At 42.5% G+C, this 15,661-nt stretch overlaps 2 protein-coding genes across 2 annotated transcripts; both read left to right on the top strand.

Annotated features, from left to right (window-relative positions):
* Positions 1 to 693: 693 nt before the first annotated feature.
* Positions 694 to 4,595, top strand: LOC148354993 (heat shock 70 kDa protein 1-like). The gene is made up of 2 exons (XM_088349135.1): positions 694 to 853; positions 2,092 to 4,595. Exon 2 carries the CDS (start codon positions 2,105 to 2,107, stop codon positions 4,025 to 4,027), a length of 1,923 nt encoding a protein of 640 aa, XP_088205261.1. The 5' UTR covers positions 694 to 853; positions 2,092 to 2,104; the 3' UTR covers positions 4,028 to 4,595.
* A 3,953-nt stretch (positions 4,596 to 8,548) lies between these two features.
* On the top strand, positions 8,549 to 11,538 carry LOC148354994 (heat shock 70 kDa protein 1-like). Its single transcript, XM_088349196.1, has 2 exons — positions 8,549 to 8,750; positions 9,176 to 11,538. Exon 2 carries the CDS (start codon positions 9,200 to 9,202, stop codon positions 11,120 to 11,122), a length of 1,923 nt encoding a protein of 640 aa, XP_088205322.1. The 5' UTR covers positions 8,549 to 8,750; positions 9,176 to 9,199; the 3' UTR covers positions 11,123 to 11,538.
* Positions 11,539 to 15,661: the final 4,123 nt, after the last annotated feature.

The following is a 15,661-nucleotide window of genomic DNA, read 5'->3' on the forward strand; positions in this document are numbered from 1 at the left end:
AAGCTTTGCGAGCTGCCCACGTGCCAAGAAAATTGTACGTGAATAATAAAATACAATAGCATAAATGTAGACACGTGGGCCAGTGTGGTAACAAAACTAACTTATTCCAAAATACATTGGAAGATAAGGTCAATCCAGTCAACACGTCTTGTAAAATTTAGTCCATGCACATCTGTAGCTTTTGTAGCAACAATGGAAACACAATTTTTCAAAAGTGAAAAAGACTAAATAATCAACATTTTGACTTGGGCTGTTTTGAGTTTGAATGTTATCAGGAAGGATAGAGAAATAAGGGAAATAATTCAAAACACCATTATAAACTAAGATATTTTGGTATCAGGATTAACAATTATTAGTTATTTTTTTATGGGTGTGTGATAAAAAAAACTGATAATTTACTAATTTTATTACACTTTCGAAAGTAATCTCGTTGAATGACGTAATCGTTTAAAAAAGGCGATTGCCTGACTATTCTACTGTCTTCTTACTTCGTCTCGGTCATTCCAGAGAGTTCTACAAAAAGCTTCCCTCAATGTTTAGTTTTGTTATCCGTTTTGGTCTTCAAAGTATAAGCACTAAAACTTGCTCCTAGTTATCATGGTACGAACGTAACTTGTGGAATGTTTTACTTTGAAAGAACTCACGGGAAATGCCTCTGTTAGTAGCACATTTTGATGGAGAATGGTCTGGAAGTGCCCAGACTGACACTTCCAGGGGTTTTAAAAGCGGGACCCGAGACAGCAATTGCAGTGTACTTCTTGAGAACCAGACACGACACGCGAGAAATAAACGCGAGAACCAAGGAGACACGCGAACAAACATACGCGAAAAACGGGCAAGAAGATTCAGAAATGTAAGTTAACTTTTTATCTCATGCACACTGTTCTGGTTCACATTTTGACTGCACCATGTTTATTATTAAATTGCACATGGTTAAAATTTGGAAACCTTTTACAAAAAGTATAGTTTGATACAATAGTTTGTGGTTTTCTGTAATTTCTTAATTGGGTTTCATTCTACCCTGCAAAACTGCTTTTTGAATATTGCACTCCTGGTTACACTTAGCACATACCTGTCAACCTCCACGGCTCCATGCCCTTACAAAATACAAAATAATCTTACACCATATATTTTTTTTCAATCGTGTTTATTTATGTAGTTTAACATGTTATATTATATATGTGTTTCGTTATATCATATATATTGTTAATTACATTTTGTTGTGAGATACTGATTTGCTCGACATGAATGAGGTAACTTTAAAAAAAAGTTCAAAACATAAGTAGCTTGGACGTTCACTGTAGAAGGATAAAATACATGCTAATATAATTAAGTAGAATAATACATTTTCTTATTCAAATTATTAATTCATTTTCTGCATTAAATTATGGTTGGTAATATACTGAATAAAGGGATAACCACAAACCTGTATTTTTTTCATTTTCTCCTTTTTATACTTCCTTTTTTTTCTAAACTTCTTTATACAACAATAATGATTCGTAATATATTGCATCAAAGCAAGTGAGCCGTTTGAGAGCCGGCTCTCTTTAACGAGTTGAGCCGAAAAAGACGGTTCTCTAAAAAGAGACAGACTTCCTTTCACTACATAACTACCACATGAAATACGAGGCGGCAGATGCATGTGCACAGTAGCAACAAACCGCCCGCTTCGTTTGCAACAAAAAAAAAAACGATACCGAGATAGAGGCTACCGCGGCGAACTTGTTGACTTGATGATTTGCCGTTTCGTCATAGTCGGTGTATACCGGATGGTACCCATAATTGAAGAATTTGCATTTTTCCGTGCAGATTTTCTTGTACGTTGTACACGTCTTAAAATGCATAATAAACGTACTTTGCACGGCAAAAATGTACAGGTTGACAGGTATGTTAGCATTCTATTATTAAGTCATATTATTGAGTATCACTAGGATTCTTGCTGCTAACAATCGTTAAATGGACAAGATAAACTAATATTTGGATACAAAATATTATTTTATATTTTATATACACTCTTGGGTGTAAAATGTGCTGTTATTTGTAAAGTATTATCTTGATGGTTAATAGACTGATGTATTATTTACCTTACAGACAAGCAAGTAAAATGGTATCAGCGAAAGGTCCTGCAATCGGCATCGACCTGGGCACCACGTACTCCTGCGTGGGTGTTTTCCAGCACGGTAAAGTGGAGATCATCGCCAATGACCAGGGCAACAGAACCACGCCCAGCTACGTGGCATTCACTGACACCGAGAGGCTGATCGGCGACGCCGCCAAGAACCAGGTGGCGTTGAACCCCAGCAACACGGTGTTTGACGCCAAGCGACTGATTGGCAGGCGGTTCGACGACTCGGTGGTCCAGGCAGACATGAAGCACTGGCCTTTCAAGGTGCTTGCCGAGGGAGGGAAGGCCAAAATCCAAGTGCAATACAAAGGGGAGGAAAAAAGCTTCTACCCAGAGGAGATCTCCTCCATGGTGCTGGTGAAAATGAAGGAGACGGCCGAAGCCTACCTGGGTCATCCGGTGTCCAGCGCCGTGGTGACAGTCCCAGCCTACTTCAACGACTCTCAGCGGCAGGCCACCAAAGACGCAGGAATCATCGCCGGACTGAACATCCTGAGGATCATCAACGAGCCCACTGCTGCAGCCATTGCTTACGGTCTGGACAAAGGCCATTCGGGAGAACGCAACATCCTCATCTTCGACCTGGGTGGCGGCACCTTCGACGTGTCCATCCTCACTATCGAGGACGGCATCTTTGAGGTCAAAGCTACTGCTGGCGACACGCATCTGGGCGGAGAGGACTTCGACAACCGCATGGTGGAGCACTTTGTGGCGGAGTTCAAGAGGAAGCATAAGAAAGACATCAGCCAGAACAAGAGGGCCTTGAGAAGGTTGCGCACTGCCTGCGAGAGGGCCAAGAGGACGCTGTCCTCAAGCTCCCAGGCCAATATCGAGATCGATTCGCTCTTTGAGGGTGTCGATTTTTACACCTCCATCACCAGGGCACGCTTCGAGGAGCTCTGCTCTGATCTATTCAGGGGAACGCTGGAGCCAGTGGAAAAAGCCCTGAAGGATGCCAAGATGGACAAGGGCAAGATCCACGACGTAGTCCTAGTTGGTGGCTCTACTCGCATCCCCAAGGTCCAAAAGCTCCTGCAGGACTTTTTCAACGGCAAGGAGCTGAATAAGAGCATCAACCCGGATGAGGCCGTGGCTTACGGTGCAGCTGTCCAGGCCGCCATTCTCACTGGGGACACCTCGGGCAATGTCCAGGACTTGCTGCTGTTGGACGTGGCCCCTCTGTCTCTGGGCATAGAGACAGCCGGAGGAGTCATGACGCCGCTCATCAAACGCAACACCACCATTCCCACCAAGCAGACTCAAGTCTTCAGCACCTACTCTGACAATCAGACCGGCGTCCTCATCCAGGTTCTTGAGGGCGAGAGAGCCATGACCAAGGACAACAACCTCCTAGGAAAATTTGAGCTAAGCGGAATTCCACCAGCACCGCGAGGTGTGCCACAAATTGAGGTTACCTTCGACGTGGATGCCAATGGCATCTTGAATGTTTCAGCGGTGGACAAAAGTACAGGCAAAGAGAACAAAATCACCATCACCAACGACAAAGGTCGACTGAGCAAGGAGGAGATCGAGAAGATGGTGGCAGACAGCCAGAAGTACAAAGCGGAGGATGACCTTCAGCGTGATAAAATCGCAGCAAAAAATGCTCTTGAATCTTACGCCTTCAACTTGAAGAGCAGCCTACTTAATGAGCAGCTTGTTGCCAAATTGAGTGAGGAGGACAAGAAGATGCTGATGGACACTTGCGAGCAAACCCTCACCTGGCTGGAGAACAACCAGCTGGCCGACACAGAGGAGTACCAGCACAAGCAGAAAGAATTGGAGCGAGTGTGTCAACCAATCATCAGCAAGCTGTATCAGGGCGCGGGCCCTGCTCAAAGTTGCGGTGCACAGGCCCGCACCGAGACACAGCAGGGGCCCACTATTGAAGAGGTGGATTAATGTATCTCAAACTGAACATTTTACTGTAAAAAAGCATATTGTGTATTTATGATTCAAACTGTTATCTGTTCATTTTATTGTTTTTTTTTATATATAAAGTGTGTATTTGTGAATGTTTTACAATGTAAATTTTATGCGCAGAGTTGCGGAGTGCAAGCCCGGGCTGAGACACAGCAGGGGCCTACTATTGAAGAGGTGGACTAGTTCACTTTAGATGTATTATCAACTGTAAAATATATATTTTTTTAAAATATTGTATATTTTGTATTTGTGCCATAAACTGATATGTGCTATTAAAATGCATTTTATAATTGTGTACGAGTAAGATTGTTGTGGTGAATCCAGGTGTGTAAGAATATTTCATAATATCTAAAGTAAACATAATCTCATCAAGCAAATTACTCCTCGGAAATGTGGGGATATTCATAAAAAATAAACGTGTTTGATGCTCGAGGCATTTAGTAGAATGTTGAAACATTAAAGTTCATTGTTAAGTTATCGTATCGATGTATTTGAAAGCATATTTTTTGTACAAATGTTAATTGAAATAAATTGTTACCACTGACAACATTTGGTTTTGTTTGCATTGCGCTGGGGCGTTTTCAGGCAATTTCCAACAGTGGCAAACCTTGACCAAAATAGAAATCTAATCCGATTGCTGGAGTTATTCATTTGTGCACACAGACCTAGTCTTGCTTCTCAAGCTAAGTTATAATTATTTGTACAGCCCTTAATCTCAAGATGTCTAAAAGGACTGCACAGGTCACACTTACACCATCCCCTGACCATGCTTCAAAATAAAGCAGCCATAGAGTAAATTACTTGTCTCAAGTCAACTAGGAAAACTGTCACCGTGTCGCCATGCCACATACCCATGGGGAATTATTCGCAGATTAAAAAGTACATGGCCTAAATTGAACCATGGGGAACCCCACAAATAACTTAATGGGTTCTGGAGGAACATGCATCCATACATACTAAAAACAGCAGCCTGAGAGGTAGGAACCAAAGCAGTTCAAAACAGTAAAAGAGATGCCCACCAGGTTTCTGGATATGTTTAATAAAATGTTGTGGTAAACTTTATCAACCATAGTCATCGGTCTCATGAGGCAAGATAAATATTTACCTCACTCTGCATCTGCAGATGCTCATCAGAGTAATGTGTTACACAGTACTTGTAATAATAAAAATAACAATATAATAAAGCAGCGGTAGAGTAAAATACCAGTCTCAAATCAACTATGAATGTGTCCCCATGGGTATGTCCCAAGGCGCATGGCTTCAGTAGCCAGAGATAAAATAGTACATGGCCTAAAATCGAACCTTGGGGAACCCCACATTCAGATTCAGATTCAGATCTACTTTATTGTCATTCTAGTACACGTGTATACAGAACGAAATGTCGATGCATCTGACCCCCACAGTTTCCTTGAATGTACAGATATAAATAATGTTGTATTGTATTTTGGCTACGTGTAGTATTTTACCATAGTGCCGATAGTGCAAGAAGAGTAGCTAACCAGATGTGCAAAATGGGCAGTCAGGTTAACAAGTCAGGTACACAGTAACATTAACACTGTAACAATTACGCTGTAATTACAATAGTGCAGAGAGCAATGTGCAAGGAGTGGCAAGCTATAAAAAAAAAACTGCCAGTAGTGCAAAAGTCAGATTAGCAGCCGTTTAGATTTAAGTTAACTATATGTTAGATTGACCATTTAACAGTCTAATGGCCAGGGGGACTAGACTATTGCGGAGCCTGGTGGTCCTGCACCGCACACTGCAGTACCTCTTCCCAGAGGCTAGCAGAGTGAACAGTCCATGATGGGGGTGAGAGGGGTCCCCGGTAATGTTTTTTGCATGGGATAGGCAGTGCTTCTGGCCAATGTCCTGAATGGAGGGAAGTGTAGTCCATATAACACGATCGGTTCTGGGGGAACATGCATCGGTGCTTGCTAAAATCTAGCGGTCACAATCGAATGTAATTTGTATTCACCTTTAAGAGGTTAATTTTAAAGGGTTACATTTGTATTTTGGGTCACTTCTGAATAAAATCCAGAACATTATATGTTCTGCCAGACTTGGCTTCTTTTTGCTACTTATTTTATTTTTTTATGGTTTCTTTTTTGTTTTGTTTTCCAAAAAAAACGCATACACAGTCTGAAACAAAAATTCCACTTCATTCTCATTAATAGAATATTAATTAAAATATCAATTAAAAACACGGTAGGGGAAGAACGGATACATTCAATGAAAATGCCACATTTTTACAAATTTCATTAGTTTAAATGGCCCTCTGGTGTTAGGTAAGCTTTAGGACACAACGGATTGTTAAAAGCCTTCGCTCTGAAAATACTGGTCTGTTAGTGATCCCAAGAGCCAAGAAGAAAACCGCAGGTTCGAGAGAGTTCTCCATTCGGGCTCCGGTGTTGCGGAATGCTCCGCCCCCTGAGATTCGATCTGCAACCTCAGTGGAACTGTTTAAACCTAGGCCTAAAACGCAAGTACTTTCTATAGCTTATCAAATAGCTGTATTGCATGTTGACAATATCTGTGTATAATTTGTTAGGGCAACATCCGTTGCAGCCTGGTTACTACCTTTTCTTCATGGTGAGGTTTTTAGTTTTTCCTTGCCCTCATGTAGGTTTTAGATCAGGGGATGGTGTAATAATTGTCTGTACAGTGGAACCTCGGTTTGCGAACGCCTCTCAATTCGAACAAATCGTTTTTTGACCAAAAATTTCGGGAAATTCTTGCTACGCTTTTCGTTCAAAAAATTGGAGTTCGAACGCCGGTACGCTAGGGGCGATGCTGAGCGGCGTACGGGTGTAGATTGGCCCCACCCCTCGTGAAGAACTGTTGACAAGTGACCGCGCACTTCTTTTTGCTTTCGCTTTAGATATCGGTGAACGGAGTGTTTTAGGCCCTAATTATGCCTCCGAAAATGGTCGGTGCAAGCAGCAAAGTTGCTACAGGTGAAAAAAGAAGAGTAGTGCGTACAACTATTGCATTTAAGAAAGAAATAATAGCAAAATATGAAGAAGATGTGCGAGTTTCCCTTCTTTCGAGGGAATATAGCATGGATTGTGCAGACCACCACAAAGGTAAGAAATCCTATTCATAAATCTTTTCTTTATCCTTTAACCGCTGACCACTTGTTGTGGAGACCCCGGTGCTAAATGACGTGTAAACGACCTGATTTTTTTTATTTTTACACGTTCATGTTAGCGTAATCTTTCATACGGAAGATTACGCTAACGCGAACGTACGATTAGCCTGGGTTAGCTTCATGGTACGTTCATGGTAAGCCTTCAAGAATTTGGAACGGATTAAAATGATTTTACATTACTTTTAATGGCAAAAACGTTTTTCGGTGATCGACCAAATCGGTTTTCGAACAGGGTTCTGGAACGGATTATGGTCGAGAAATGAGGTTCCATTGTAATTTGCAATAATCTGTGGTCTGTGCAGCCCATTGAGACTCCTTGGGATTAAGGGATATATAAATAAACATGACTTGACTTTAACTTTACTTTAAAAGGCAATGAGAGAGATTTTTCAACCAGAATTGATTACTTGAGAATGTGGAATTTAGTTATAATAATAGTATTGTGGATAAAAGTTTCTTTTGGCTTTATTTTATATGTATTACCTTCACAATAAAATAGAGAGTTAGTGTAACTTTCCCTGACACAAAAAATGTATTTTTGTCTTTTGGTTTGAAAGTACTAACAGGAACTTGTGTTTTTTCCTGACGCAATAGAAAAAGAGAAACGTCTAGAAGTGTCCAGATCAGAACAAAATCTCTGCTCCATCATAACATAGTCCAGCAATAACATTGAATTATAATGCAATCATTGACTCACTTCACTGTTCATGTGACAAGAAAATTGCATAGCAACAATAAAATATGAAAGGAAAAACGTCCTCAGGCCAGGGTGACAATGACGAAACAGTTTATTCAAAATACATTGAAAAATCAATCCATTTGTGTCTGTGTGCAGTAGAATTTAGTCCGTTTGCAATTGTAGTTAATGTAAGATAATGCACGCATTGATACAATTTCTAAAAGCAAAACCTAACTATTTGAATTCCGCTCTTTTGAGTTTTTCTGTTATTAGGAGGTAGGTAAACAAGCTTAAGATTTCCCAACACATAACGTTTTGGTATCACGACTGATTACTATTAGTAGACATATTCTTAATACTGGGTAGAATAACCTTATGATCAATTCATCAGTATATAACACATTTTCTACAATATTCTTGTGAAATGATGTTCTCATTAGAAAGTCTTGCCAGACTTTTCTCGGGTCTCTCAGCTTCATCTCGGTGATTCCAGAGGGTTCTACAAAAAGCGTTCATTTGTGTTTAGTTATGTTATCCGTTTTGGTCTTCACAATAAATGAATAAATGTTGCTCGACGATGTAGCATATAGAAAGTCACCAGGACACGGTTTTACTTTGAAAAACTAAACAGGATATTGGTTTTGTTGGTGAAGGAGTTTGATTGGGAAAGGTCTGGAATCGTCCAGAAGGACAGTTCGACAAGTATTTAAAGCAGAAGCCGGGGCAGCAATCGCAGTACAATTTTTGAGAACCAGACACGATACGCGAGAAATAAACGCGAGAACTAGAAGACACGCGAAAATCACTCACAGAGATTCGCAAAGAAGAGATAGAAAGCTGCACAATCAGTGAGACAACCCAGAAGACTCTGAATTGTAAGTAAACTTTTTTTAATCTCTTACAAACGTCCCCGGAACATATTTTGATTAAATTGTGTTTATTATTAAATTGTCAGTGTTTGAACTTGTAAATTATTCATAAAATGTACCAGTTGTTTTATTATATTTTAAATTATGTGCTGGAGTTTGCTGTAATTTCATATTTTTGATTTATTTTTGACTCCCACAACAGTTTAAAATGCCTTTGAATATTGCACTGAGTATATTTAACATTCTCCTTCCAAATCTTACCCCTGAATATCACAATGGTTATTGTAGTTTAAAAAGCATTTAATGGACAATATGAACTCCTACATTTGGTTACAAAAATGCATCCTATTTTTATCGGATGTAAATGCGCTTTTGTTGTAAAACCGTAACATATGATCTTGATGATTAATATGCAGTTGTATTATTTACAGACAACGTTTTGACAAGCAAGTAAAATGGTATCAGCGAAAGGTCCTGCAATCGGCATCGACCTGGGCACCACGTACTCCTGCGTGGGTGTTTTCCAGCACGGTAAAGTGGAGATCATCGCCAATGACCAGGGCAACAGAACCACGCCCAGCTACGTGGCATTCACTGACACCGAGAGGCTGATCGGCGACGCCGCCAAGAACCAGGTGGCGTTGAACCCCAGCAACACGGTGTTTGACGCCAAGCGACTGATTGGCAGGCGGTTCGACGACTCGGTGGTCCAGGCAGACATGAAGCACTGGCCTTTCAAGGTGCTTGCCGAGGGAGGGAAGGCCAAAATCCAAGTGCAATACAAAGGGGAGGAAAAAAGCTTCTACCCAGAGGAGATCTCCTCCATGGTGCTGGTGAAAATGAAGGAGACGGCCGAAGCCTACCTGGGTCATCCGGTGTCCAGCGCCGTGGTGACAGTCCCAGCCTACTTCAACGACTCTCAGCGGCAGGCCACCAAAGACGCAGGAATCATCGCCGGACTGAACATCCTGAGGATCATCAACGAGCCCACTGCTGCAGCCATTGCTTACGGTCTGGACAAAGGCCATTCGGGAGAACGCAACATCCTCATCTTCGACCTGGGTGGCGGCACCTTCGACGTGTCCATCCTCACTATCGAGGACGGCATCTTTGAGGTCAAAGCTACTGCTGGCGACACGCATCTGGGCGGAGAGGACTTCGACAACCGCATTGTGGAGCACTTTGTGGCGGAGTTCAAGAGGAAGCATAAGAAAGACATCAGCCAGAACAAGAGGGCCTTGAGAAGGTTGCGCACTGCCTGCGAGAGGGCCAAGAGGACGCTGTCCTCAAGCTCCCAGGCCAATATCGAGATCGATTCGCTCTTTGAGGGTGTCGATTTTTACACCTCCATCACCAGGGCACGCTTCGAGGAGCTCTGCTCTGATCTATTCAGGGGAACGCTGGAGCCAGTGGAAAAAGCCCTGAAGGATGCCAAGATGGACAAGGGCAAGATCCACGACGTAGTCCTAGTTGGTGGCTCTACTCGCATCCCCAAGGTCCAAAAGCTCCTGCAGGACTTTTTCAACGGCAAGGAGCTGAATAAGAGCATCAACCCGGATGAGGCCGTGGCTTACGGTGCAGCTGTCCAGGCCGCCATTCTCACTGGGGACACCTCGGGCAATGTCCAGGACTTGCTGCTGTTGGACGTGGCCCCTCTGTCTCTGGGCATAGAGACAGCCGGAGGAGTCATGACGCCGCTCATCAAACGCAACACCACCATTCCCACCAAGCAGACTCAAGTCTTCAGCACCTACTCTGACAATCAGACCGGCGTCCTCATCCAGGTTCTTGAGGGCGAGAGAGCCATGACCAAGGACAACAACCTCCTAGGAAAATTTGAGCTAAGCGGAATTCCACCAGCACCGCGAGGTGTGCCACAAATTGAGGTTACCTTCGACGTGGATGCCAATGGCATCTTGAATGTTTCAGCGGTGGACAAAAGTACAGGCAAAGAGAACAAAATCACCATCACCAACGACAAAGGTCGACTGAGCAAGGAGGAGATCGAGAAGATGGTGGCAGACAGCCAGAAGTACAAAGCGGAGGATGACCTTCAGCGTGATAAAATCGCAGCAAAAAATGCTCTTGAATCTTACGCCTTCAACTTGAAGAGCAGCCTACTTAATGAGCAGCTTGTTGCCAAATTGAGTGAGGAGGACAAGAAGATGCTGATGGACACTTGCGAGCAAACCCTCACCTGGCTGGAGAACAACCAGCTGGCCGACACAGAGGAGTACCAGCACAAGCAGAAAGAATTGGAGCGAGTGTGTCAACCAATCATCAGCAAGCTGTATCAGGGCGCGGGCCCTGCGCAAAGTTGCGGTGCACAGGCCCGCACCGAGACACAGCAGGGGCCCACTATTGAAGAGGTGGATTAATGTATCTCAAACTGAACATTTTACTGTAAAAAAGCATATTGTGTATTTATGATTCAAACTGTTATCTGTTCATTTTATTGTTTTTTTTTATATAAACCGTGTGTATTTGTGAATGTTTTACAATGTAAATTTTATTTTACCGTAAATTTGTCATTTACTTTCGTCGGCGGTATGGACTTTTGAATATCATGTTGTATGACTTGATCATTTAATGATCGTATAGTTGAAACAAATTACTGCTGTGAACTGCAATAAACATAACAAAAAAAAGTGCAAGATTCAATAGGGCGTTAAGATTTACTTTCATTGTTATCAATGAATGATGTTTTTTTTTTTTTTTTTTTCAAAACTGATTTTGGTACATATTTTCATGCTCAAATGAATTATAAATAAATTGTTTCAGATAAACACGTTGACCTACTTTTGATTCTTATTTATGAACACCACACCTTTTCGAATGAGAATGGCATGAAACAAACAACAATACAAATTTTTCAAATGTTCAAAAGAACAAAAAATGATGCAGACGAATGGTGAAGAAAATAGTATCAAAATAGTTATTAAAATAAAACGTGATTCACACAATACAAGGGGAGATCTTTGAGTAGTATTTTATTTTTTATTTTATTACAGGGTTGGATAGGTTTACTTTAACTGGATTACTTTCAATTACTTTTGGATTACTCCAATGCCAAATATGCTAATAAAAGACAAAAGAAACTAAATATGAATAAAATTACTACATTTTGTGCAGGCATGGGGAGTAACGGAATACATGGAACGGCAAAAATGATTTTGGCAAGCTGTTTGGATTTATTTTCATTTTGTGACTGTTGCATTTTATGTTAGTTTTGCCGTGGATGAAAGAGATCAAAGCCAGGAGAGAAAGCTTACCACGTGTTGTGAGTCATAATTTTATTCATATTTAGTTTATTTTGTCTTTTATTAGCATATTTGGCATTGGAGTAATCCAAAAGTAATTGAAAGTAATCCTGTTAAAGTAACCCTACCCAACCCTGTATATATATATATATATATATATATATATATATATATTCTTAACCGCGGTGTACTTGTCCCACCAAAGATTCACATTCACGCTGGACTGGATGATGAGGTTTTTATTACAGTTACTGCAAATGGATGAGTCACAACATTAGCTTTTCTGCTCTCTTTGATCTCGGCAGCAGTTCCCTCTGAAAACTGCCAACAAACCCCGCCTCCCAGTCACATGTCAGAAGCCAAAACTAAATTCCACCCCATACCAGCAGGTGGCACTGTTGGACTCATCCTTGCAGGACACATACCAAAAACTATACACATATTTCAGCAGGAATTTCAATAAAACAAAAGTTATTATTACACCCATTACATACACCCCCCTGAAATTCTGCTAGAAATGGGAGTGCTACACTAAACAGAAAAAGATCACATGCAAAAGTGCAAATACTGATGAAAAAAAAGGACACAAAAACTGGTACAGTACTTGACTTGACTTGACTATTACAAGGAACAAACTGAAGTGAATGTCAGTTCTAAAACTCTCCCAAAAAGGAGTGTGAAAAGAAAGGAGGCGATCAAACTCCAAACTAAGCACAGACTCAAAGATGCCTGTTACATCTCTGAAATATCAAACATTGTTCCTGTTGTTTCAAGTGCTCACATAGGCACAATTCTTGTTTCTTGCTCAAGCTTTGTCACTCAAACTGAAAGTGTATCTCTAAAGAACCTAAACAAGGAACTAGCAGATATTGCGGACAAACTGGTCATTCATCTGACAAATAAGACGACTGGGAGGCCTAATGGACTGGCGGACCTTAAGATCATAACGGCATAACCTGAGCTTGAAGGTCTGGGACAGTCAAGTCTAAACAGTCAGTATCAGGGGAGACAGTGTCCGGATGGTCAGTGTCCAATGGGGTCTCGTCTGTGAGGACAGTGGGCCCATATCCAAAGGGATCGTGTTTTCAGAGCACCGAGGTGGGCTTTCCGTATTGTCACTTGCAGTATGATCATCATCTTGTTCGGGGATGTGCTGACTTCCTTGACTGGATGTATCGACTGTGAGAGAGTCAGACTGGACATCAGATCTGCTGTCTAGTGAGTTATCCTCCATCTCTGAATGAACTTGCTCTTCACCTGACTGTATCACCCAGTTTACTGTACGGACATCACTGCCTTCGACCGCGTCAGGTAAATTAGGACATACATCACTTCCATGCGTAGCAGCGTCACACCCTAAGTGTTCAGATTCGTTGGCCATATCTCCCTCACAGGGCAAGAAGCTAACAGAGAGCAGCAAATTCCTGTGAACTACCTTCTCTTTGCCCGTCAGGCAATCCTTGACTCTATAGACATTGAGATCAGGCTTGACTGATATGACTTCATACGGGGTCGACTCCCACTTATCTGCAACCTTGCGTTTCCCTGGGACACCTCTGTTGGCGATCAACACCCGGTCTCCCACGACGAGGGGTGATACTTTGGCCCTACGGTTGTACAGCTTGGCATGGCGAGTCTGTTCTCTGAGAGTACTCCTCCGTACAATCTGAGCAGCTTCATTTAGATCCTTCTTCAGATGGGTTACAAAGTTAGAGTAGCTGACAACAGCATCATTGGTACTAGCATGTTGAAACATGACATCGACAGGAAGACGAGGGATCCTACTAAACACTAGGTAGAACGGTGCAAACCCTGTTGTCTCATGCTCTGTGCAGTTATAGCAGAAGGTGAGCTGCTGCAGTATTTGTGGCCACTTTGCTTTGGGCTTAGGGGGAAGGGTTCTGATCATATCTCCCAATGTTCAGTTAAATTGTTCTGTGATACCATTTCCCATGGGGTGGTACGGAGTCGTATGGCATTTCTGCACCCCAGCCATCTCTAGAAGCTCTTTGATAAGTTTGCTCTCAAAATTGGCTCCCTGATCAGAGTGGATATGCCGAGGGAAACCATAGACAAGAAAGAAATCCTGCCACAGACGGCGAGCAACTTGTTTGGCGGTTTGATTCCTGCAAGGGAAGGCGTGCGCCATCTTGGAGAAATTATCAGTTACGACCAGGACATCTACAGACTTGTTCTCTTGCTCAGCAGTCCAAAAGTCTATACAGACCAACTCCATAGGCTCAGAGGTGACTATGTTCTTGAGTGGTGCACAGTTATGTGGTTCCAGTGTTTTCCCTACTTTACAAGGCTGAGAGGATTTGACATAGTTCACAACATCACGTTCCATGCCATTCCAGAAGAATTGTTGCCTCACCAGAGACAAAGTACGGTTCTGGCCTTGGTGACCTGCTGAGTCATGTAAACCGTGGAGGACTTTCTGTTTCAATAAGTCAGGCACCACAACTCTGTCCGTAGCATTAAATATTTTAACAGGTACCCATCCATCTCCCCAGAGTGGAGTAACAACTCTTTCGACAAGGACTTGTCTGGGCTTAGCCTTAGATTGGGTTGGCTCAACGACCACTGTGCTGCCCGCTGACATCCCGGCCGACTCAGGTAACTTGCCCCAAATAACGTACTCGGTCCGTGGATTCAGCGTCACGCAACTCTTGATTTTCACTGTCCCTACCTTTTCTGGAATGCAATCACCTCTCCATCTCTCTGTGTTAGAAAGCATTGACAGGAATTGACTGTGGTTATCGGACAGATTGTTGTCAGGAGTGGAAACTAATCTCCTATAGCCGTCAGTGCTTTTCAATTGACTCAAAATATGTTTGATGGCATTCCTGCCAAGGATCATCTGTTCTGTCTGGCGTGGCACAACCATTGGCATTATCATCTGGCATCCGTAAACTGTGACGTGAATGTCGTACATGTCTCTGGGAGAAACTTGATGTCCACCGCAGCCTACAATGACATAGTTATCGGCCGTGTAACTCATTATATCAGAGAATTGCTGCAGCAGGGACTTAGCAGTGTCCTCACTTACTGTACAAGCCATCGACCCGCTGTCTAACAGCGCTCTGAAAGTGGGGCCATCTTGCACAAGTACAGGTGTGTAAAACAGTTCGTCAGTCTCCGCTATTCTCTGAAACCCCTGAAAGATCAGCTTCTTCGATGGAGGCATCGTGTTGCTATACAACTCATAAATTGATTTATTATCTTGCATGTCAGGCATCACATTAGTGGTGGGAGGTATACTCAGTTGATCTGCACTGTTCTCCCCTAAGCGCAGATCAGTCAGTTTCCCTGAGGCAGTGGGACAACTTTCGTCACTGGACAATCACGTCGTGAATGCCCTGGGGCATGGCAGTGAAAGCAAAGGTTTTTGTCTCGGCAATGAGAGAGAGCACTGTGTTCGACTTCTTTGCAAATGATACATGGCTTGTCAGTGAAACCATTAATTCTGTCTCCAGGTCGCCTGGATGGAGCTCGCCTTCTCTCTTGAAACTGGTTTGAGGTAACACGTATCAGTACTTTCTCCAACATACTAATAACGTCTGTTAGAGGGACATACTGTGGGCTCGAAGTCTGAGGTGGCTCGTGCTCACTCAAGGTCAGCTGCTCTGTTTAGTCTCAGCCAGTAGTCATAGGGGT

This window comes from Urocampus carinirostris, chromosome 12, assembly GCF_059441175.1.
Source record: "Urocampus carinirostris isolate Australia breed hairy pipefish chromosome 12, RoL_Ucar_1.0, whole genome shotgun sequence".
Taxonomy (NCBI): Eukaryota; Metazoa; Chordata; class Actinopteri; order Syngnathiformes; family Syngnathidae; genus Urocampus; species Urocampus carinirostris.